General features: G+C 43.5%; 2 protein-coding genes across 3 annotated transcripts; one reads left to right on the top strand and one right to left on the bottom strand.

Annotated features, from left to right (window-relative positions):
* Positions 1 to 1,042: 1,042 nt before the first annotated feature.
* Positions 1,043 to 16,581, bottom strand: LOC144023023 (CREB-regulated transcription coactivator 2). Of its 2 annotated transcripts, none has more exons than XM_077528270.1 (15): positions 16,074 to 16,581; positions 14,403 to 14,504; positions 14,211 to 14,330; positions 13,244 to 13,311; positions 12,192 to 12,263; positions 11,564 to 11,670; positions 11,371 to 11,456; positions 11,242 to 11,291; positions 10,745 to 11,001; positions 9,264 to 9,706; positions 9,023 to 9,184; positions 8,764 to 8,946; positions 8,604 to 8,678; positions 8,170 to 8,338; positions 1,043 to 7,001 (listed from the first exon to the last, which is right to left on the bottom strand). In XM_077528270.1, the coding sequence occupies exons 1-15, from the start codon at positions 16,239 to 16,241 to the stop codon at positions 6,829 to 6,831; spliced, it is 2,235 nt and encodes a 744-aa protein (XP_077384396.1). In that variant the 5' UTR covers positions 16,242 to 16,581; the 3' UTR covers positions 1,043 to 6,828. The 2 variants fall into 2 exon arrangements, with proteins under 2 accessions (XP_077384396.1, XP_077384397.1); XM_077528271.1 differs by having other exon boundaries at positions 13,244 to 13,305.
* Positions 16,165 to 23,343, top strand: creb3l4 (cAMP responsive element binding protein 3-like 4). Its single transcript, XM_077528279.1, has 10 exons — positions 16,165 to 18,440; positions 19,220 to 19,321; positions 19,407 to 19,602; positions 20,515 to 20,594; positions 20,780 to 20,869; positions 20,948 to 21,054; positions 22,125 to 22,193; positions 22,269 to 22,353; positions 22,777 to 22,870; positions 22,951 to 23,343. The coding sequence occupies exons 2-10, from the start codon at positions 19,223 to 19,225 to the stop codon at positions 23,208 to 23,210; spliced, it is 1,080 nt and encodes a 359-aa protein (XP_077384405.1). The 5' UTR covers positions 16,165 to 18,440; positions 19,220 to 19,222; the 3' UTR covers positions 23,211 to 23,343.
* Positions 23,344 to 23,679: the final 336 nt, after the last annotated feature.

Below are 23,679 nucleotides of genomic sequence, written 5' to 3'. Positions count from 1 at the left end.
AACTCATCTGTGCCTGAATCTGAAAATATTACAAACATTGTAATGAAAATATGAAACCTAGCATTAAATAAACTACAAAAAGTAAAGCCATACATACCTGGTAATACTATTGGTGTTGTCGTGACAAGTGATGGGAATTGTTGCCATCTGGCACCAGACAGAAATTGGGTGTTGTGACAGCCTCCTTAACCGTGAGATCATAAGAAAAGCTGTCAGTATGCTCAGTAGTTACCATGAACACGTTTTATTGTACTGGAAACTGAAACTAAAAATACGTCCTCTGAGAGTGGTTAACCTTAACCATTTAGAATAAGTTGATTAAGTAACATGTAACTAGTGAAAGGGTAGCATTAAATTTAATTAAGCCACGGGGAGGCTGTGCAGTTACTTTTTATTCTTATACGCTCTGCCATATTTGCCTGTTATAAAATTATTAGAAAAACCACATCAGGTAAACCTAGCTGTGCATGTAAACACAATGATAACAGGAAGCCTGAGAACAAATCAACATTTTTGTGTGCAGAATTACCAACACCATGTGGTTTACTTACGTGCAACAGCAACCGTTTCTTCTGATGCGATGTTAAAGTTTACACTCTGTATCCACCCGCTTACAAAATAATTGTAAGCCTCCAGGGATTTGTTGGCGTGTTATGGAGCATGTTGTCAACACGAGGTAGTGAAAGATGTCCAGAGATGTCACATTTGGCCAGCAAGCTTTCTCCGTCAAAAAAAAAATCACCCTTGGTCAGGACGTAATTAGGATCAATCCCGCCACACAGAGACACCTTCTGCCTGTATCGTTGTTTTTGATCTTCCGGTAAATCGTGAAAATACTGCGTAAATGACATCAGGTTGATAAGCTCTACCGTGTAACTCACGAGTGTACCTTGTGAACCGGTGGACACCCAATATGGCGCCCGAAGGAAAAACTCCCATGATGCATTACGATGTGCAAGCGACCTATTTTGAAGTAGTACCATTGCTGTGGTGTTTTTATTTTGGTAAAGCTGCTTCCACTTGAAAAATGAGGAAACTTAAATTCACATAAAGATTTATTTTCTGCAAAAAAAAAAAAAAAAGAATGTGAAGTAACAGTTTTATAAATCTCTCGTTAGCTGCTTTGCAAACATTCATATGTACAAACACGTCCCTGCTTATTACAAATGATGACAACACTTCAACCTAAAAGCACGAGCCCGACAGCGTTGACATTTCAGCAAACATTTGTTTAAAAAAAAAAAAAGTGACAACATATGAAATATGGCCTTTTTGCTCATTGTGTGCGCATTTGAGAGCAATATGAAATATGGCCTGTCGCTGATCCCTCAACAGCTCCCCCCATTGGCGGAGTTTGCGACTGCATTGTGACTGCCTGCCTGATTGCATCACTACAAATTGCACACGCATGCACTTTAGCTGGGCTCAAAGAAAACTTTTCAACTTTGACCTTTTCCCAAAAACCTGCACTTCCTGTTTAAAGAGGAAGTTGCGGCCTGACTGGACCAACCGCTCCCTCACCTCGGGAAACCCCCAAAAAGCAGCAAAAAGTTGGTCAAACGCGTGCTAAAGGCCTCGCTGACATTTGTTCTCGTCTTCTTCTTGGTGACAGGAAGTGACCTGCCGACAGACTTCCTGCGTGTGCGCACGCCAGCGCGCGGACACCCCCTGAGGAGCTCGCCAACTGCAATGTGGGGTCGAGAGGGCGGGGTCACGTCATGTCACGTGACCGCCGACAGTGCTTGTGATTGGTTGGCGTGGGCGCGCGTCACGTCACGCCTTCCGTTGCATAGCAAAAGCAGCAAAAGTGTGCCGAGTCCAGCTTCAGGTCCATTTTACATCATTAGTTGCACTCAACAGGAAGTCAAGTGCAACTCCGCGTACTAGTAGAAAAACGCTCTCACAAGCAACCTTTTTCAAGAAACAAAGATACAGCCTGCCTACTACTAGTGCACAAAATTGTAAATGAATTTGAGAGTGAGGGGAAAGTAGATTGAGTTTCAAGTCCATGTACTAGTAAGTACAATTCAGCACACAATTTTCAACTACTATTCTTCTAAGTGCACCAAATTGCATGAAAAGAGAGAGGACAATGCCCAAGGTTGTTTTTCAGTAGTGTTCATTTTATCCGCCATTTTTAGTAGTTAGTCCACACCATCCCGTTTTTATTTAGTCAACTATAAAACGAGCATTTTAGTCTTGATTTTAGTGCAAGAAAACATTTTATTCATCTAGTTTTAGTCAACAAAAACTGTCAAAATTTTAGTCAGGACAATCATTTAGCCACTGTAGATTATTATTATTTTTTTTTTTTTGTCAGCAGATATGTAGAACATTTCGGATCTAAAACTATTTCACATACAATTTTCTTGAATCATTTTTATGTAAAACAACTTGACACACAATGACGGTATATCAACAAGTGGCTACTATGGCTCCATGCTACAAGTTAGTAAGTTAGCCAGCATTAGTTAGCAGTCAGATTAACATTATTGTTGGAACGTTGTAGCCGATGGCTTTTTTTTTTTTTTAAACCAAAATTCTATAATTTTCATCTCATTTTTGTTCATGAACTAAAACGTCCATAGATTGAATCCAGTTTTTATGAAGTGAAGTACATTTTGGTCTCGTCTTCATTAGTCGATGAAAATACAGACTGATTTAGTTGTGACTCGTAGTTATTATTTATTAAGGAGAGTTTTATTCTAGTTTTAGTCCAATTGAAAAAATGTGCATTGACGATAGTGATTTTTGTTTCATTTTCTTTGACGAAATTAACACTAGTTTTAGGTAACTAAAACTGGTAACTAAAACTGCAAAATTATAAAAATACAATTTCGTTAACAAAATCAAATAAAAATGAAAATGCTTTTAAAAAAAAAAAAGAAAACTAACAAACTACATTTTATGTTTACAAAACTAATTACACCAAAAATGTCCTTTGTTTTAGTCTTTGGTTAATTAATGAGCCTTTGCGGATGATTTAAAAAAAGAAAGCAACTCTTCTACTAGTGTGCTGAATTGTCTTACAAGTTGGAACAAAGAGTACACGGACCTGAAAGCAGATTTATTTATTCGGGACATTGATAACTAGTTGGAGCTCCCTGTACTAGTAAAGCGCATTGAATCCACATTCTTAAAGGGATACTTGATTCATTCAACAATTTTCAGCAGTGAAAAGTTCAGATTTTTGTCCAGAATGAATTGGATGACTTCATTATTTTCCATGTACAATTAATACCTTAAAAAAAAAAAAAAAAAAAAGAAGTCATTTCTCTACTTTGTGTCTGTCAACTGATGATGACATCTTCACCTGTGCTGAGGAAGTAGGTCACGGCCAATCATGGATCACCTGTTTTCTGGGTGTGGTCAATAAACTGAGCCATGATTGGTCATTAGCACAGATGATGTCATCATCAGTTGACAGCAAATAGAAAAATTAAAAGTTCTTAAAAGGTTCTTAAAATTTTACATGAAAAATAATGACGTTACCACTTACCACATTCAATCTCGACAAAATATTCACTTGTTACTGCTGAAAATGGCTCAATCAGTTAATACCCAACTTGAGGTCCATCTACTAGTACAGTTTGTTTTCACTAGTAGGAGCCAGGAAACCTTTATATCGAATCCATATGGAATAAATGTGTAATTTAAAAAAAAACAAAAAAAAACAAAGCCGTGGTAGCGCATGGACCGGGGAGGGCAGTGGGTCTCTTCTTCACATTTGTGGCGCAAAATTTCCGCCAAGCGTCCAATTTGGAAACTTTCCATGAGGAACTTAGTGAGCACGATTCATTTCCTGAATTGAAAGTGCTTGACGTTATGGATTGTTTCAACCTTTGCGCGCTTTTCAACTCTCGCCCAAGCTCGTCTGTCAAAATTGCTCCACGCAAGTGTACGGTCTACCCCACACCAGGAGGTTGCGGCGTCACATTACTTTGGGATTTGCCATGTTAGAAATGGATTCCATATGCCCTCATGATGAAAGCTGTTACTTTCACATCCATGTACTCATTTTTTTTAGGGCTCTCGTATAACATTTTCCCCACAAATAGTAGTACCGTATTTTCCGCATTATAAGGCGCACCTAAAAGCCTTCAATTTTTTCAAAAGCTGACCATGCGTCTTATAATCCAGTGCGCCTTATATATGGATCAATATTGAGCCGCAACAGGTCTCGCTGTCAAGACGCTATTGGTAACCCTGCACGATCGGTAAAGCGCATGTGCAGAAGATCCCGCCATCTTGGATCACTAGCTAATACTAATACTTTAGCTCAGAGAAAATAATAAAACAGCTGTTTATTCATTTTGGGAGTGAATGGAGTTGTCAGAAAGCTGGTTTGTAATCTATTAATAAGGTTTGACTGACCTGATTTTTGTTGACATTTCCTTTTAGCGCAGCACCATCTAATGGATGCATAACGTAACCCCAGCCTCTACTGTAGTGCCTTATATATGGAAAAAAGTTTTAAAATTTGTCATTCATTGAAGGTGCGCCTTATAATGCGGTGCGCCTTATAGTGCAGAAAATACGGTACTTTTGCTCTTCTAATACACATTCCAACTGTACTACTACCCCTAGCAAAGAAGTATAGAATCAGCAGTCTTGGGCGAGCACTCAGACGTTTCATTCTGTAGATAAAACTCAGATCAAAATTATGAATCAGTCGGAAGTTCATTCCAAAGTGGACCTTGGAGGGCTGCTGGACCAAGTGGATTGGCAAGAATCATGGCTCCAACAAGGGAGATGTCTCTTGAGACCAAAGCCCAAAGGATTATCAAACTTTTTGAAGAAGGTAACTCTACACGTATGCTTGCCAAAGATGTCAGCTGGATCGAAGATGTGGACCAAGTACAAACAGCATGGGAAGGTTGTGAAAGTCAAGCGTACCGATAGACCAAGGAAGACATCTAAGCGCCAAGACAAACAACTAAAGGCCATATGTCTTGAAAAAGTGTGCAAAATGGCTAAAATGAAATAAATGGGATTGACATATAGGAAAGCGAAAAGGAAACCATCATTGACGCTTCAACCAAAAAGAACAAGGAGAGGCAATCATGGACTGCGAATGACTGGATGAAGGTTCTCTTCAGTGATGAGTCACCAACCAAGGTGATGACGCTGGAACTTTTGTTTGGTGAGATTTACAAAGAGGACTGCCTCAAGAAAACGTCCCAATTCCTACAGTCCTTTGTGATATGGGGCTGCATGTCAGGCAAAGATGGCTGTGGTGAAATCTTCAAGAAATGCACATGCTGACATTTTGGACAGCTTTCTTATCCCTTCAATTGAAAAAAATGAAATCATTTTCCAAGATGCCACAGAGCAAAAACTGTGTGTATATTATTCCTTGGAGAAAGACGCATCCAGTCAATGTCATGGCCTGCAAATAGCCCATTTGAAAACCTTTGCAGGTGGAAATTGGGGAAAAAAATGGATCCGACCTGCAAAGATGATCTGGCAACTGCAATCAAACAGAGTTGGCACCAGATTGATGAAGAATACTGTTTGTCACTCATCAAGTCCATGCCTCAGCGACTGTAAGCTGTCAGAAAAGCCAGAGGTGGTGCAACTAAATACTAGTCATGTGTTTTCTTCATCTGTTTTTCATGATTCCATATTGTTTTCCTTAGAATGGAGTGATTCCATATTTATTTCCCTGCACTTGCTCTAGAAAAGTAACATTTACTGAGCAGCACAATGTTTTTTCTTCATTTCTTTTGGTGTTTCTGAAAGCCAAGATGTTGCACTTTGGAATGACCTTCCGACTCTTTCATGCTTTTTATCCGAGTTTGATGGACAAAATAACATCGGAGTGAGTGCTCGTACAAGACTGCCGATTCCATTCTTTTTTGCGAGTGGTTGTAGTAAACAGTCAGGTTTCCCCCGTGATTGTTTATCCACTGGTTTGTTTGTTTGGTTGTTATTTTGAAATTACAATTCGGTGGCACTTTTGTTTTTAAGAATGAATGTCGTTAGTGGATCGTGCACTCCACCAGGCAGAGCTGCAAATCTTTAAAAAAATAATAAAAATAAAATTAAAATAAAATAAAAAAAATAAAAAAAAGTATTTGTACACAAATGATGGGAAATGAAGCAAAGTCCTGATTTGCTTCCATGCGTTCTCCACCTTTTGGTCCAAAAACCAACACAGATTACGACAAGAACAGAAAAATAAATGTTTTTTTTTTTCCCTGAAGTCTACTTTTTTTTTTTGGTATGTTGAATGCTTCTTTAGTGCGAGAGGTCAATATTCTGCGCAGCCATGTGGGCAAGGAGAGCCATCTTCTTTGGATGGATGTCTGCTTATGACTCATGCATTTTCATGATGGAAAAAAAAAAAAAGCATTTGTTGCAAGCCTGGGCCTGGAAATGCGCAGTCGCGCATTCTTTCCATGTTTCCCTCCTCCAACACAGGTGATTCAAATGGCCAGAGAAGCCTGATGCCGATCCTCACCTGTGTTGCAGGAGAAAGATGTGGAAAACATGCAAGAGTTCCTAGAAAGGCTTCCATGTCTCTCCCCCCCCCTCTCCAACACAGGTGATTCAAATGATTACCACGCTCCGGAGAAGCCTAATGCCAATCCTCACCTGTGTTGGAGGAGGGAGATGCGGAAAAACACGCAGGACCGCAGGCGAGGTGACCTGATCCCCAAATGACGGCAAAGAAAATGGACTTTGAAAATGTCCCGATGGAAAGTTTCCAATTTGAAGACAATTGCAAAATTTTAGCGACCACGTTCCAACAAGGCTCGTGGACATTGTTGCCGCGCCGGCCTGCGGCGCGTCCGCTGGGCCGCCGCGTGGCGTGCGTTCTTGGCCTCACTTGAGTCTGTCGGAGCGGAAGGAGTCCTCCACGGCGGGGTCGGCCAGCATCAGCTCACCCTCCAGCATGTCCAGGGCCAGCGCGTCCATGGAGAACGGGTCCATCTCAAAACCCGGCACGTGCGACAGGGCGCTGGCGATCTCTTTGGACAAACCCGGTGGCGAGTCGCCTGAGGACAAAACACATGTGCGTGCATCAAAAAACAAAATCCACAACTGGATCCAGCTCTAAGAGTGTGACTATATCGCGATAAATCGTCGTACTTTGTCTCCCAATAGATTATCAATGTTCTTATGCAAGTATGCCGATATTTGTAGTTAAGATACAGCCACTAGAACGGCTCCACTGTTGACTTATTGAGCAATTACTTGGTAGGCCACTAGGGGGAGCTCCTCATAAGAGTGGTGGGGAAATGGATGCAAATCTTCAGGCGAAGAAGAAGACTCATCAGCTTAGTTTTATAAAAAATTTTATTATTATTGTTTATATATATATATATATATATATATATATATATATATATATATATATATATATATATATATATATATATATTTTTATTTTATTTTATTTATTTATTTATTTATTATATTATATTTATTTTTGTATTTTATTATTTATTTATTATTACTTATTAAATAATTATTATTTATTATTATTATTATTATTTTATTTTATTTTATTTTATTTGTAGATTATTGTGGATTTATGACCTGACCAATATATGGATAATTGCGGTATTGTCATATCGTCAGATAATTGTTCTCGCGAGCCTTGTATCGCATATGGTACCCACAGGTTCCCACCCCAGCTTACAGGTGCGACCATGAAATGATTAATCAACAACTAATCAAGTATTAAACGAATTGATATTTATTTAGTTAATTTAAAATTGTGGGTACATTTCTGAAATGTTCCGAAATTTCTGAAATCAATCACGTGTTGCACTTCTCAGTGGACGGAATCGCATGTCAATTGATGACAACTTTTCCGATTATTAACCAATTATGATCTGACTTAATGATTAGACAACAGTAGCAGATTAAACGGACAACTATTTGTTCCGTTAATTGATGATTCCACTCCACGTTTGTTCCACAACATTTGTCAGAAAATCGGCAAACTACAATGTGAGCCCGAGGGCACTTTGACATCAAATTGGGTGGACAGCAGGGGCAGAAAAGGTGAGCCTCTTGATATGGTTGAAAACGGGCGAGCCACACACACATTATTCATCAAAGGTGCCTGTTTGGACGAGCGGCGCACCGGCACGCACCACATTTTGGACTGGAGCGATTTGCCTGCTTAACGTTGAGAATCCAAAAGCAACAACCCACCCGTCAGGATGATGTTGGGGACATTCTGGCGAGCATCGCCGCCATAGTTGTGGTTCTGGTTCTGGTTGAGGAGGGTTTGGTCTGAGGACTGCTGCACCGCCGGCGCATCAACATGGCCGCCGCTCAGCACACTCTGGTCCATGAAGTCGCTCGGGTTCTCGGTGGGCAGCTGAAGCACAAATTGGAGCAGCAGACTCCCATCACGTCACGCCGCTCGACATGCTCGTAAATATGGCAAGGTGGTCATGTGACATGCGGCGGTCATGTGACGTGTCGTTCAGGTGACAGCATTTGCTCCCGTTACGCACATTGATTGTGACGCATACTTCCTGGTACGCATGTTGATCATGATCATTGACAATGTGACACGTCACTTATGTGACGCGTGTTGATCACGTGTTCATGGTGACACGCGTTGGTCACGTGACACGTACCTGCTGCTGGTCGGCTTTGCCGCTGAGCTGCAGGTTGACGTACGAGTCGTCCAACAAGGAGTTGAGCAAGGCATCCTGGGAAAAAAAACATCACGTTACCAAGGCGATGCGCACACAAGCGGTCAACAAACGGGCCAGGAGAGGGGTGGTGGGGGCTCACGTTGTACAGGTCGGAGGTCAAGTGCAATTGGGGGAAGTTCCCGCTCCTCTGTTGCTCCGCCTCCTGCTTGAGCTGACACTGGGAGGTGACGTTGCCGTGGAGGTACGGCTCCAAGGCGCTGCTGTTGTTCGTCGCCAGCGGCAAGCTCACCTGAGACACGCCCGCCCGCTGCTGCTGTTGCTGCTGCACACGCACGCGTCAAGTTAGCATCCGTGAAGAGACGCACGTCAACAAATGGCTTCCGGTTTGTTTCCGCTACCGTCGCAAAGTGCTGAGCGCTGAGCGGGTTCGGCAGCGACGTCTGCTGCTGGGGGCGGAGCATCTGCGCTTGATGCGGACTCATCTGCTGGCCCAGCGGCAGCAGCGGGTACGGCGGCAAGCGCTGGTCCAGAGGCAGCTTACTCGTGTCCAGGGGCACGCCCTGACCCGAGCGGGGAGAGGCAAACACAAAATACATATTTTGGCCGTGTTTGACCGTGCGTGCGTGCGCGGCGCATTACCTGCGTGATGGAGGACAGCGTGGGCGACATGGTGGGCGAGAACTGCTTGGCGTGGTGACGGCGGATGTCCCCGCCGCCCATGGCGACGGGCAGGATGAGCGGCGAGGGCTGCGCCCTTCTCCGCGGCGACGTGCTGAGCGAGGGCGCGTAGGTGGCGGTGGCGGCGCTGTAGGTGGGGCCTCCTCCACCGGAGGCCGACTGCAGGGAGGAGCTGCTGAGGGACGAGTGCAGCGATTGGCTGCTGAGGGAGGAGGGCAGCGAGGGGGAAGAGCCCAGGGACGACTGCAGTGAGGGGTTGCTGAGCGACGAGTGCAAGGAGGCGGAGCTTAGCGAGTTGCTGAAAGAGTGGCTGCCCAGCGACGCCTGGATGTTGGGGTTGCTTAGAGACGACTGCAGCGACGGGTTGCTCAGCGTGCCCGCTCCCATCAGCGAGCCCGCCACACCTGCGGGGGAAAAAAAATAAATAAATAAAGAGGGCGGCCATCTTGCGTCACCTGGCCCGCTTCCTGGTTGGCTGAGCAAAGCCCAACGAGCACCCGGACCTGAGCGATGCAACTCGACCTGCAATGGGCCCGTTTTGGATGTCTCCCTACACCGACACACCTGCTTCAAATGATCAGCTCGGCAGCAAGGCTTTGCAGAAGCCCAATAATGATCCTGATCATCAATCGATCGGGTGTGTTGGAAGAAGGAAACGTCCAAAACATGCCAGATGGATAAGAGTTGTCCAGGACTGGACTTGGGTTGAACACAAGCAATATTGATTAATAATATGATTAATAATAATAATAATAATAATAATAATAATAATAATAAATATATTTATAATAAATATTATTGAAATATATAATTGATATTAAAATCTATAATTAATAATAATAATAATAATAATAATAATGATAATAAAATATGATTGCGCTAAAAGAAAAGCAAATCAGGCCTGACTTCATACGCACCACTTACTTCAATTAAAGCTTTCATACGCAAGATGACGCAATGAAAAGCATTTACAAACAAAACAATTCAGGACATTTAAAAAGTTAAGTTTGACTTTGCAAACGGCGCGTTGCCACAGCATCAGTGTGCGACGAAATCAAAAAGCTTTCAATAGTTTATTTTTCTAAACATAAAATGTAGTTTCAGTTAGTTTTTCTTGTTTTTATTTTTTTATTTTATTTTATTAATTATTAATTGTTAAGTTATTTTTATTTTATTTTATGGACGATATATTGTGGCAGTTTTAATATCGCGTTATTACGACATTGCCGTGATCATTACAACCCTATTTGTACCCTCAACGTCCTTGTTACGAGACATCACGTGACCTTAACCGGCCATTTGGATTGGTGGTAAACGTCTGCCTGCGCTGTTGCGATGGCGTTGGCGTCCCCCGTCCCCTCGATGAAGCATTTGAAAACGGCAGACAGTCCCGTGGGCAATTCACGATTGGTTTGGCCGTGCTCTGCGCGTTATCGTCTTACCGGGCTGATGGTGATGGTGGAAGGCGGCAGCGGCGTCGCCTCCCTCGGCGTTGCCAGCGTTGATGCCCAGCTGGGTGAGCGTGGACGCCAGGTTGCCCGTGCTGCCGCCGGGGTAGCAGGGGTCGTCCTGGTCCAGCGGCGTGGGCAGGGGCGAGGGGAAGTGGAGGCTGGACAGGTCCGGGAGAGAGCCGCTGATGTTGAGGGCCGTCGGGACGCCGTGGGCGGGCGCCGACGGGAGCTCGGGTGACATGAACACGCTTTACACACACACACAAACACAAATCATCAGTGTGAAGGACACGTGTCATGCCAGGATGGTGTGTGCCATTAGGGATTAGGAGTGTGACGACATATATCGATATCGCGATAAATCGTGATACTTTGTCTCCCGGTCTCCCTTCAAATATCGGTTATGGGCCTCCTTGACTACTAATAATCAGCATTGGTAAAACATATCGGTGTATCTCTCGTGTGCATGCATGTGTATGTGGGCGTACTTGATGCCAGGAACTTCACATGACTTTGGTCTGGAGGTCATTACAGGAAACTGAAGACATAAAAACAGAAACATGAAGCATGAAACGATCTGCATGCGCGTGTACGTGCGTGCGTGCATGATATTTGACCTTCTTGGCATCCCAAGCTTTGTTGGGGACCAGCTTGGCATCATCCAGCACATTCTCTTCGATGGGCGGGACGGGGTAGGGAAAGACTTAAAAAAAAAATAAATAAATAAAAAAAATAAAAAGGACAAGACAAGGTTGCCATGGTGACACTGCAGAGGAATCAAGAGTGGGCGGGGCCGTGATGATGCCTCACCGTTGCGCCTTCTGCTGTGGGGTGTGAGGGTGTGACCTCCTGTGGCGAAGGGGTCACCCGAGGGCGGGTTCATCACGCTGGTGTGGAGGGCGGAGTCAGAGTTGGTCCTGTTGGATGACATGCACACACGCACACATACACAGTCTGACAACACGCTCAACCAATCACAGGCCTCCATCTGACCCAGTCACTGTGTGATGTCACCAAGGCGAGTGCTATGACTGGTTGACACCAAAATTTACCTTTACCTTTAATTTACTCCAGCCGGCCAATCACATGACAACAGGAAACGCACGCCGGCCAAGGGGGCGTGGGCAAAAAAGAACGAATGAGACGTGGCGGCGAAGACGACGACGGCGATGAAGAAGAAGAAGAAAATCGACTCGGGCAGATCAGAAAAGGAGAGAGAAGATCGGCACGGATGAAAAGAAGTCCCAGGGGGGGAAGAGAATGAAAAGATGAAAATAAACAACAGGAAGAAGAAGAAAAAAAGATGTTGAAGAGGACGAAGAAAAGTAAGAAAGGGGAGAAGGCATAGAATCGAAAAAGGGGTGGAAGGGAAGGAAACTATGTAGAGAAAGATAGAAAAGAGGAGAAGAAAAGAAAGAGGAGGAAGAGGACGATTCACCTGTTGAGTGCAGTGGTTGGGAGACGCAACATGTGGCTTTTATCTCCCGGGAAGATTCCGGCAGACCAATTCCTTTTCACCATCGACAAGAACAAAACGTTACGTCAAGTTACATCACGGGCCTCCGCCCGCCTGGCAACAGCGCAAAAAGAAGGCAAGAAGAAAAGTGCAGGATGAAGAAGGGCAGCCTCAGGAAAAGCGAAAGCGCAAAGCGGGATGACGACACGAGGTCGAAAATCCCGTGAAGAAGCTGACGCTCATCACGGGGGCGAGCGTGTGCATGTTTTGCGAGTGCGTGTGTTCCTTGTGGTTCGGAAAAGTGGCGTGAAGGACGCTGCCAGACTCCCCAAGAAAAAGGTGGGAAAAAAAAGAGCTAGTGGCTTGCTAGCATGTTAGCACTCCAAAGTGTCGCGCGACATGTTTGGACATGTCGGGAATCCCTTCGTCCCTCGCACAAAGCTGACCTACACGATCCGATATACAGCCGTCCCTCGTTTATCGCGGGTGTTCTGTGCACCAGAAGTAGTGAGAACACATTTCAAAATAAGAGAACTAACAGGAACTACAGTGTTAGCTGCCTTAACTTCATTTGTTAAGTGTGTCTCGTCAAGTGTCAAATATTTTCTCCCATTTCATGTACATTTGCTTGTTCGGTGTCTTTTTGTCCTGGAAGTGCATTCAATTGTATATGACATTTTGGATCAAATGCAATATGAATATCGTTGGAGGGAATGTTTGTCTATTTTACATTCATACACAAACTATCAAATTGTGTATGTTGCTTCAAATGTGAACTAAAGTGGGCCGGTCTGAGCCCTTGAAATGAGTTTCAGTCCGGTCCAGGGCACCGGTATTAATGAGGAGAGTGGTGCCAACTCTCCCAGGCAACCAACCAATCAGGAACATCGCTCGGGCCGCCGGTCGCTTCGTTCCTTCCGATCCCTAAATGGCGCCCCCGTGAGGAGTCCCAAGATTCCCAACACAGCCAAAAGGCAAAAGTAGCAGAAAGATGGCCGCAGAAAGTGGAAAGGGGGCGGAGTCATACAGCATACCTTCTCCAGCTGGGGTCCAGGGGTGGTGACAAGTAGGCGGCGTAAGAGGGAGAGTTGTCCACCTGAGGCCACCACTGTTAAGAAAACTTTGGGCAAAAATAAACAAAATTGGGAGCCAATTATAATGGGATAGAGATATATTGTTTAATCATAGCTAGCAAAAATAAAATAAAAATGGTATAATCAGGCTAGTGGCTTGGCTTATGCTTATGAAAACAGTATTTTTATTATATTATTATAATTATAGTACATTAATACATTTTATTATTATTAATAATAATAGTAATTATTATTATTATTATTATTATTACTATATTAATAATTTATTATAGTTATTAATATTATTACTAATATTATAATTAATTATATTATATTAATCATTTTATTGTCATGATTATAATTATTATTATTAAATTACTATATAAATATTTTTTATTATGGTTATTATTGTTATAATTATATTAATCATTTTAATATAATAATAATAATAATAATAATAATAATAATAATACATTATTAATTTTATTTTTATTGTTATTAATATTATAACAATAAATTATTATATTAATAATATTAAAATCACTTTTCATAAGCATAAGCCAAGTCACTACAATGATTATACAATTTTTTGCCGTCTACAATTAAACAATATATCTATATCCCATTAATCATTTTCCAGTCAATATTGCCTACAAATATTTTTTTTTTCTTTTTTTTGAGTGAAGCTTAATGTGATGCAGTCAACATTTGTGCTGGCGCACCCCCAAAAACATGAAAACAAAGTTGGGTGCATCAGAGCAAAAAAAAAAAAAAAAAGATTCTAGAACAACCACCAAGCCAGGCTGGCACCAGGCCACAGAGCTAAAACTGCCAGCCAATGAGGCCCGTTTGTGGGATGGGGAAACAAATGGGAGTTTTTTTTCTTTGAGGAGGTCATCAAAGTGGAGGAAGCGTAAGCGAAGGATACTTGTCGGTTGTGGTAGGGCCTGCTGGACGGCACGAAGCGGCGCTCCCTTTGGACGCGCTCCACCAGGCCGTGATGACGCGTGGAGCGAGCCGACGACTCCAGCGACGGCGGGAAGGCGCCCTGCGCGTGACAACAACACACGCTCAAGCGCACGGACGGACGGACGGGACGTCGACTCGCGACAACGCTCACCTGCAGGTCCTGAGGCCCGCGGCCGATCTGGTTGACGTTGGGCAGCGAGCCGCCGTAGTACGGACCCTGAGCGCGGGCCAGGCGCAGCTTCTGAGCCTGCAGCTGGAAGACCAAAAATGCAAAATGTCACAATGCAAGATTCTTACAACCAGTGATTCATTTCATCAACCAAATATTTACTCAATATCAAGCATAGTCAAATTAAATAATATTGCTTGTTGCCTCATTTTACACAGTAGATCTTGCTTTTTGTATTACATTGAACGACGCAGATTTTCAAAGCTGCAAAATTCGAAAGTGTGAAGCGGAAGTCACATAAAACCTTCGATTGTGGAAGGTTTATTTATTTATTTATTTTAAATACATGCTTCTAAATAAATATATCCATGGCCTGTGTCCTTTTGTAACTGTACTCTCGTTTATAATAAACATACAAACACGTCAATCATATTTTATTTATGAAAAAACTTTTTTTTTTTAATTAGCACATGCTCTGTATGTGATTTATTTAGACTTGGATCACATCTCTGATCAACTGCTGAAAGGAGACGTTCATCTCTAACTGCTTCAAATGTCAAAGCCTCTGTAGTAGGAATGAAAAACATGCTTTGTTGTACTGGAAATTAATGTCTTGTGTTTCTGTAAAGCGCTTTGAGCAGGACCACCAGGCGCTTCAATGTCGAAACTGTGCTCTCCCCATGCCTATATTGAGTTCAACACTTGTGTCAAATGCAAAATGACGACCTCAGGAGCAGTTCAAGCCTCTTGCATTTCCATCCGGTCAATACATGAACATGCATTTTTTTCACTTTGGGGCTTTTATTTGGTCTGACTTTGATCCAGTTTCCTGTTTGTAAGTCTTGGCACTTATTGGTAACATGTGTGTCGTATTTGGTTCCATATCATGTAGAAATGAGAGTTGGCATGATAATAACATTCCCTTAATTGTGGTAGGCAACTAAGCAAGGGGAAACGAGTACGGTAACTATGGCGACTCCTCCAGCAACAGTCCCTGACGCCAAATGAAAACAGCGTGTTCATCACTTTGAAGTTACACAATTTCAACGTCGCTTGTTATCAAATACACCAACAACAAAATTTTGAAGTAGTAACTAGTACATGACCTTTTCCAATTAAATGAACTAGTGCTGCTCAACCACCTCGACATTAGTCTTGTGGCCAACCAAGCTAGCTAGCAGTAGCTAGCTCGCCCCAACTGCTTCCTGCCTTCCTGCCCTGCCTGGCGTCCAAAGTGACCATTTATACAGAAAACACGATTTCGGCGAGACTTATCGCCACAGCCAAACGTATCCGGGGGACTTGTACGGATTGTCACGCCGGCGCCTCAGCGTCGTACGGCCGAGTTGAAAGGTTGCTAAAGCGAGAACCAGACGCTGCGCCAAGGCACTTTCGGCGTGTGATGACAGCTCGCTCAGTTGGTAAACAAGGCGACTAGCGGCGCAAAGCTAACATGCTAAAGCAAGCTAACGGCGCTCGAGGCCTCCAACTTGCCGCTGGAGAGCAAAAAATGCGTCGAGCAAGTCGACCTGCCGGCGGGCTCCGACGACGTCGGACCGGTTGGACGGCGTTGGGGCCGGGGCCCGCCGAGGAGGCCTCTGCGCTCACTAGCTCGGTCGCTCGCCTGCTTCGGTCGCTCGACCGCCGGCTCACCCTGGTTGACGTGATGTCCATCATGACCTCGTGGAAGGCAGCCGTCTCCTCGGCCTGTCGCTGCGTATGCAGCGCGATCTTCTCGCTGAACTTGCGGGGGTTGCCGACACCCGCCGCGGTCTGGGGACCGCCGGGTCCCGGCGCTGGGCCGCCTGAGCCCGCAGACATGTTGTCTGTCGCTCGTTCGCTCAACTCACTCGCCCGCCACAGAAGCTCGTTGACGTCACCGCGCCGGACGCCCAGAGATCGCTTCCTCTGTGCTCGATCGGTAGTGAGGGCTCACTCCGTGGTGACGGGTTGCGCGTGATCCAAGAAAAGCCGCCGATGGAGCTCGGACCTCGAAAGTGAGCACCAAGACGAGATGGATGGATGACTGGCTGGCAGGCTTGGCGACGACTCGGCCCAAGTGCGCTTTGACTAGCGATGGGCTGATGTGCTCGGACCCGGCTTCTCGTCGCACACCACTTTATGTTCCGCCACGTCACTGACGGCGTTCTACATCCAACGCGACGAGTTTCGGTTGCCATGGCAACCCTCCCCCTCCCCTCCACAAAGCCACCGCTGACCTGCAAACAAGCAAGCAGCGAATTCTGATGTCGAGGTGATTTATTTATTTATTTATTTATTTATTTATTTGTTTATTTATTTGTTTCTTTGTTTGTTTCTTTGTTTGTTTCTTTGTTTGTTTGTTTATTCATTCATTTAAGTTTTTTATTTTTTATTTTATTTTTTTAAGAATTCCACAAATATTTTAAATTGAATCAAAGTCATTCAAAAAATGTAGTTGCCCGATCTCTGTAAAAGGGAGCAATATTCTAAAAAGTTTCACAAAAGCAAAAATGGTGTAATCAGTCTTTCCCAATCCCATTCAAGATGAAGGAAATCCAATTTAAAATGTTTACCAAACTAAGAATATCTAAAACATAAATGCAAAATGGAAACTGGGTTATTTGTTTTCTGTGGAATGGAAAAGGAAGACTTGGAACATCCTTTTTTTTTCTTGTAATATAATTTCGAGTTTTTGAAAGGATTTTCAAGATTGGCTGCAACTGCAAATTGGTATTCAATTTGCTGTGCTGTCAATGAAAAAGATCCAATTTGGAATGAACATTAACGATAGGAGAATTGACTTTGGTGTCAATGTTCTTCTTGTAATGAGTAAGCTGTTTATTCACAAATGTTTTTTTTTGTTTGTTTGTTTTTTAACGAAACCTATATGGCTCACTGGAAGAATGATTGCAAAATCGTTAAAGTTTATGGATCCGAAAAATGCCCATGCTTTTGAAGTTTTGTAGATATTGTCTTTAAAAATGTGTTATTGCATAACAATTAAGATTACAAAAATCAAAACGTCGAGGTGACTCATCTGGCAGACATCAGCTATCTCGGCTTTTGGCTGGGACAAAGTGACAACGCGCCACCTACCGGCGGCGCTCAGCTACTGCAGCCAACCAACAACGGGACCCTTCCACTCTTCCAAACGTCAAGCAAGCTTCATTCTCGGAAGCCATATACCGGACCACGAGTCGTTTTTTTCCCCACCATGAGAGACCTCAGCAATCAGGTGCACGATAAACAACATACGATCAACAAGTTCAACAACTCACATAATTCAATTCACATAACATGCCAGGACGGCTACAAAATAAATAAAACATAAAAGCCAAACAATAAAATAAATTCAGATCAAGTCCAAAAGAAGATATCACATTCTAAAGTTTGCAATCATCATGTGGTCACAGCTTTTCAATTCATACAGTGATATTCAAGATAAGTTTTTTTTTTTCATGTATACAAAAAAACTCAATGGAGTATAAATATGGATCTATGAATATAGTTCAAGTTGGGAGCATGTGAATTTGTCGAAAACTTGTTCACAGTCCAGTCTGAAGTTTCTAAACTTTTTTTTTTTTTTTTTTTTTTACCACTCACTCACACACAAATTTACTTCATTTAAGCCACATGGGTCTCCCAGGCGGAGGAGCGAACCTACGCCCACCAGCACTAAAGGCAAGTGACGGTTCCAGTCCTCCACCTGGAGCCCAGTTTCTGAACTTGTTTTCGGAACTTGTGAGGATGTGTGACGTTTAGTTGCAGTTCTACAAACGACCGCACGGGGCAGCAAAGTGTATTCGGCGCCAATGTGCAACAATGTAGAGAAAGAAGACCAAGTAGCAAAGTAGGCGGAAGTGAAGTTGTTGTTTTTTTTCACCCTCATGTCAAGTCAAGTAGAGTACAACTTTTTTTTTTTTTACTTGTTTTCAACTTGGTTAAAGTTTTTCTTTGTTTGTTGTGTTGGAGGAAAAGTGCGAGACCACTTTGGAAAATATTTGTGATGATTTAGGCGCCGCATCTGACGTCACCACAGTGAGTGGCATATGCTTCGTTGGGGTTGAATTCATTTGATTGGACTTTTACTGTTCTCATTCATCATGGTTTACTTCAAATGTATGTACGCGCTTGTAAATAACAGACAACTGGTCATGTCCAATCACGTGTGAGTTTAAAGCGCTACAACAACAACAAAAATACATGTTAAATAAATAAAAGTATGACGCCTGTCGTGTTTGTTTTCCTTGCGTGAAACAGGATGTCCTGCCTGCGACGTTTGCTCTCACCACTTCTTTTCTTCCCTTCTTTTCTGCTTCTCGCTTTTGCATCCCTTCCCTTTTCATTCTTTCTTTACTCTCCCTCTTTTTGCTATCATTTTCTTTCAAAAACATACTGTTGAAGTACATTTATTTTGATATTAACTGGAATAAGGACGTTTGAAAGTGACGTCATCTAGCAGCAGCCAATAGAAAAGCACCTTCAGATGACGTCGCTCCCATGCTGTTTTTTAAATATTGCGCAAAAGCAGTACATTTTTTTTAAACTAAACTAAAACTGAAACTAACTAAAACTAAACTGAAATTTATTAAATAACTAAAACTAATAAAAACTAACAGGACCACACTGAATACTAAGTAAACTAGCTCCATTTAAAAAACAAAACTCAATAACGAAATCAAAACGAACTAAAATGAATATTCCCAAAGTGTAACAACCCTGGTGTTGATCAAAACAGTTTGTGTGCAAAATGCTCAAAAACATCTCACAAAGTGGGGCAGAAGTTTTTGTCATTTTCCCTTCAACACGTCTTGCAGACGATGGACGTAGAAAACGCCCATAACCACGGCGACGCGGCATCATTCAGCTGGCAACAGGAAGTGGCGCCGTGCCTGCCTGAGAGACGCCTGCGGGACTGCGTGAGTGTTCCCCCACAACTCCCTCCCATCGGGTCACATGACGTTCGCTTCCATATGCTCAGTCTCCGCCCCCTTTCCCACCCAGACGCTGAGCGACAGTGAGTCGGAAGACGTCCTTCACGCCGTGGACCCCAACGACGTGTTTGGTGGCGGCGGCGGGCCGTCGTCGGGGAGTGACGACCCCGTCACCCCGGCCCCTCCCCCCGTCTACCAGCTGGTGTACGACCTGAGCGGCGAGGAGGCGGAGCCGGCTGGCCTGGATGTCATCGCCATCCAGCTCGGTGAGGGGGGTGGGGGTGGGCGGGACTCAGGCTGGGTTTGGGAATCCCTCCCATTTTTGATCAATATTGGTTGGATTTTGTTGATTCGTTCCAGTTATTCGTCATGTTAGGGAAAAGTAACACTGACCTGAATATATGACTGGATAGCCGATAGCACATACATGCCCATGCAAGCTGTTGAAGTCACAGGGTGGCCATCTTGTTACTCCCACCTTGTGAGCAGACTACTGTAGAAACTAGGGGTGGGTACCTTACGATACGATACGATATGCGATACAAGGCTCACGATAACGATGATCTCACATTATGACGATACCACGATTATCAATGTATTGGTCAGGTCATAAATCCACGATCATCTACGATAAAACTACTCAAGACGTAAACGGATGTTTTTTCAATGGAAAATCGTTTCTTTTTGTACCATCACGAAAAGACAATATTCAAACTGCTGTCTTCTTCATACTGAGTACTTTAGTGTATAGCCAGTGAAGAGAAGGCCAGGATAGGCGTTATGTGTTCCCTCTTACGGGCACCAGTAAGGAGACGAGCAGCAGCATTTTGGACAAGCTGGAGATGCCGGAGGGAGGACTGGCTGATTCCAAAATAAAGTGCATTAGAGTAATCAAGCCCAGATGTAACAAAGGCATGGATTACCGTTTCTAAGTGCTGCTGAGATAGGAGATTTTTTACCTTAGCCAGCTGCTTAAGATGAAAGATGAAGCTAGATTTGACAACAGCGGCAGTTTTTGGAAGGAGCAATATGGCGGCCTGGCCACCTCAAAAGTCTTGGCCTATGGCTAGTCAGTCATATATTCAGATCAGTGGGGAAAACAATGCAAATTTTGAGCCATCCAAATGATTGCGACGGCGGCCGCCTGCTGGAGTTTGCTAACTGCTTTTCCTGCGCAGACCCGTGGAGCTCGCATCACTTCCTGTCTGACACTTGCATCGTTGGTGAGCTGCCGCTTGGCCAAGACACTGAGCATGCGGTGAGCAAAATCTGCGCGCACCTGCGTGTGCGTGTCATATGATGTGCGTGCGTGTTTTTTTTTTTTTTTTTTTACCTGGGATGTGTTGGTTTTTGGCTTGTTAGGTGTTTGTGTGTAAATTGTGAGTGTTGTTTGTGAGTCAGTGTCTGTGTTATTGACGCGTGTGCGTGTTTGTCCCGCGTCAGGTGAGCGGCGCTCTGCACCTGACAGCAGAAGAAGAGAAGCTCCTGAGTCAGGAAGGCGTGTCCTTGCCCGACAAGCTTCCCCTTACCAAGGTCAGACACCGGCGTTGGTCGGTCACGCGCCAGCACTTCCCTGCCCCCGCTGAACTTTGACCCGGCCTCCGTCCACAGGCAGAGGAGTGCGTCCTGAAGAAAGTTCGGCGCAAAATCCGCAACAAGCAGTCGGCGCAGGACAGCCGGCGGCGCAGGAAGGAGTACATCGACGGCCTGGAGGACAGGTGACCGTTTACTTCCTCCTTGGCGGGCAATTGCGGCCTTGCCCTCGACAACGGCCACTCGGAGATGCGGCATTAGATGCATGCCTGATTGATTGATTGATTGATTGATTGATTGGTTGATTGATTGATTGATTGGTTGATTGATTGATTGATTGATTGGTTGATTGGTTGATTGATTGATTGGTAGATCCAGTAGAGTTGCAATCTGTAGATGTACGTAGATCGAGAAGAGAATTATAACGTAAATCACTGAGCTATATAAATATATGACTGGATAGCTGATAAGCCAAGACTTTTGAGGCGGCCATATTGCTCCTCTCAAAAAACATTTCTCATCATACATACATGGATACATTTACAGTATCCAAATTGGACATTTGAGACACTACTTAGTAGAAACTTCAGACATGTATCATGTTTTCAATGTATTCAACATAAACAAGAGGACTTCAGACATTTTACAACTTCCCTTCAATACATGTAGAAATTATATGCTTAATGATATTTAGTATAGGAGGAGGAAACTTGTAGGTTTTTTAAATTATTATTATTAAAGTATTCTAACTGTAATTCAACAAAAGATGCCTGTGGCAAATCTAATATTGGGGTCTAAGGAAGTGAGCGATCAAAGAAAAACGGGGTCTTCAAAGCAGCACATATCGTCCACTTATTTATTTATTTTTTTACTTGTTAAAAAAATAGTGACAAAAAAAAACATAAAACACTTGAAAACAAGCATTGTGCTGTCGCACACGCAGTCATGAATGAACGAATGAACCCGTCAATACGTCATAACGTTGATGACCAATACACCAAGATATTGATGGATGGAAAATAGATGACGTCCATATAGAAATGATGTCACGAGATTGATATAGATAAATTTGTAGAGCTATACATTATGCATGTAGATAGAATAATTAAATCTTTAGATGACAAAGTTAGAAGGGTTAGTTGACAATCATGCACATTTTTTCAGACCCATTTAACTTATGTTACGTACAATTTCCACGCACACACATAAAAACCATATCATATGTGTGTGCATGTGTGTGTCCATGCGCTCACAGAGCAGCGGCGTGCTCGGCGCAGAATAAAGATCTGCAGAAGAAGGTGGAGCAGTTGGAGAAACACAACATGTAAGCACGCACATTGCACATTTGTTTACACGTGCAGACGTGTGTTACTTTTGTGTTTTTTGTGTGTCTGCTGAGGTCCCTGCTGACTCAGCTGCGCCACCTACAGTCTCTGGTCAAACACTCGGTGAGCAAGGGCGCGCAGACTAGCACCTGCCTACTGGTATGTACATTATGAGCGTGATGATATAATATCAAAATTTAAAAATTTAAAAAAATGTAAAAAGAGTGTGACGATATATATATATATATATATATATATATATATATATATATATATATATATATATTTTTTTTTATGGGAAAATTTTTTAAAATAAATAAATAAATAATAATTAAAAAAGGAGTGTGACCATATATATTTTTTAACGGAAAAAAATGGTAAAATAAATAAATAAAATAAAAAATAAATAAAAATAAAAAAGGAGTGTGACGATATATTTTAGCAATGTTACACAAAAAACTGGTGTGACAGTTTATAAAATGAAACAATTGACGATGTAAGTGACTAACATGTTGCATGACAATACTGTGCGTGTTTGTGTTTGCCAACTGACGTGCGTTTGCACACGCGTGTGTTTATCAGCTCATCTTCATCTCGCTGAGTTTGATCATGTTGCCCAGTTTGAGTCCGTTCAGCCGGCGCTTGTCTGCAGACGACGACTACCGGCCCAGCGGAGGTCAGTCTACTTCTTATGACGTCACTTCCTCTTGCTGCCCTCCCTTCCTCTGACATCACTTCCTGTTTGTGATGTTGCAGTCATTTCCAGGAACATTTTGACTGACTTTGACTCCTCCTCCTCGTTGCCGCCATCCGACGAAACGCTCCATTCGGAGTCGTCGGGCACATCGGATGCGGGCCGACCGGGAGCGGACGTCAAAGAACCCAAACAGGACCTCGAGGGCGTGGCGGTGTCGAACAACACTGCACTGCCGCCGCAAGACGTCCAATCGGGAAACATCTCGTCGGAGGCGTCCACTCAACTCACTACCAAGTCGGCGCATGCTGAAGAGATGTAGACATAAAGAGGAAGTGACTTAGACGTGAGGCTCCTCCCCCTGACTCCTCCTTTCCTGGCTGGATTCGCCAGACTGCTTTTCTTCTTCTTTTTGTTGTTTTTGCATTGAATTAAATGTACAAATTGAAACACAATGAATTGTGTGTGTGGAATAACAAGATGACAACAAACAGGGACGAAGATGAAAAAAAACAACTTTGAGGACGCCGGAGAAGATGCGAACGAAACCACGAGATGATGAAGCGCTTGTGAGCGAAATGAGAGAAACAACATGAGAAGGATGAACGTTCGAAGCAAGGACATGAGGGTGCGTCAAAAAGCCACAAGATGGCGCCACTTGCTCACCGTTGCTTGTAGAAGGCATCCAGGGAGTAAGGGAAGTAGACCGACGGACGGACGGGTTGGTGGACGGAGGAAAAGTACCGCTAGGTAGCAGGAATGAACACGGGAGGAAATCCAGCATTTCACTG

This window comes from Festucalex cinctus, chromosome 7 (genome assembly GCF_051991245.1).
Source record: "Festucalex cinctus isolate MCC-2025b chromosome 7, RoL_Fcin_1.0, whole genome shotgun sequence".
NCBI lineage: Eukaryota > Metazoa > Chordata > Actinopteri > Syngnathiformes > Syngnathidae > Festucalex > Festucalex cinctus.
Note: the sequence above shows the minus strand (reverse complement) of the source record. Positions and strands in the feature narration are given on the sequence as shown.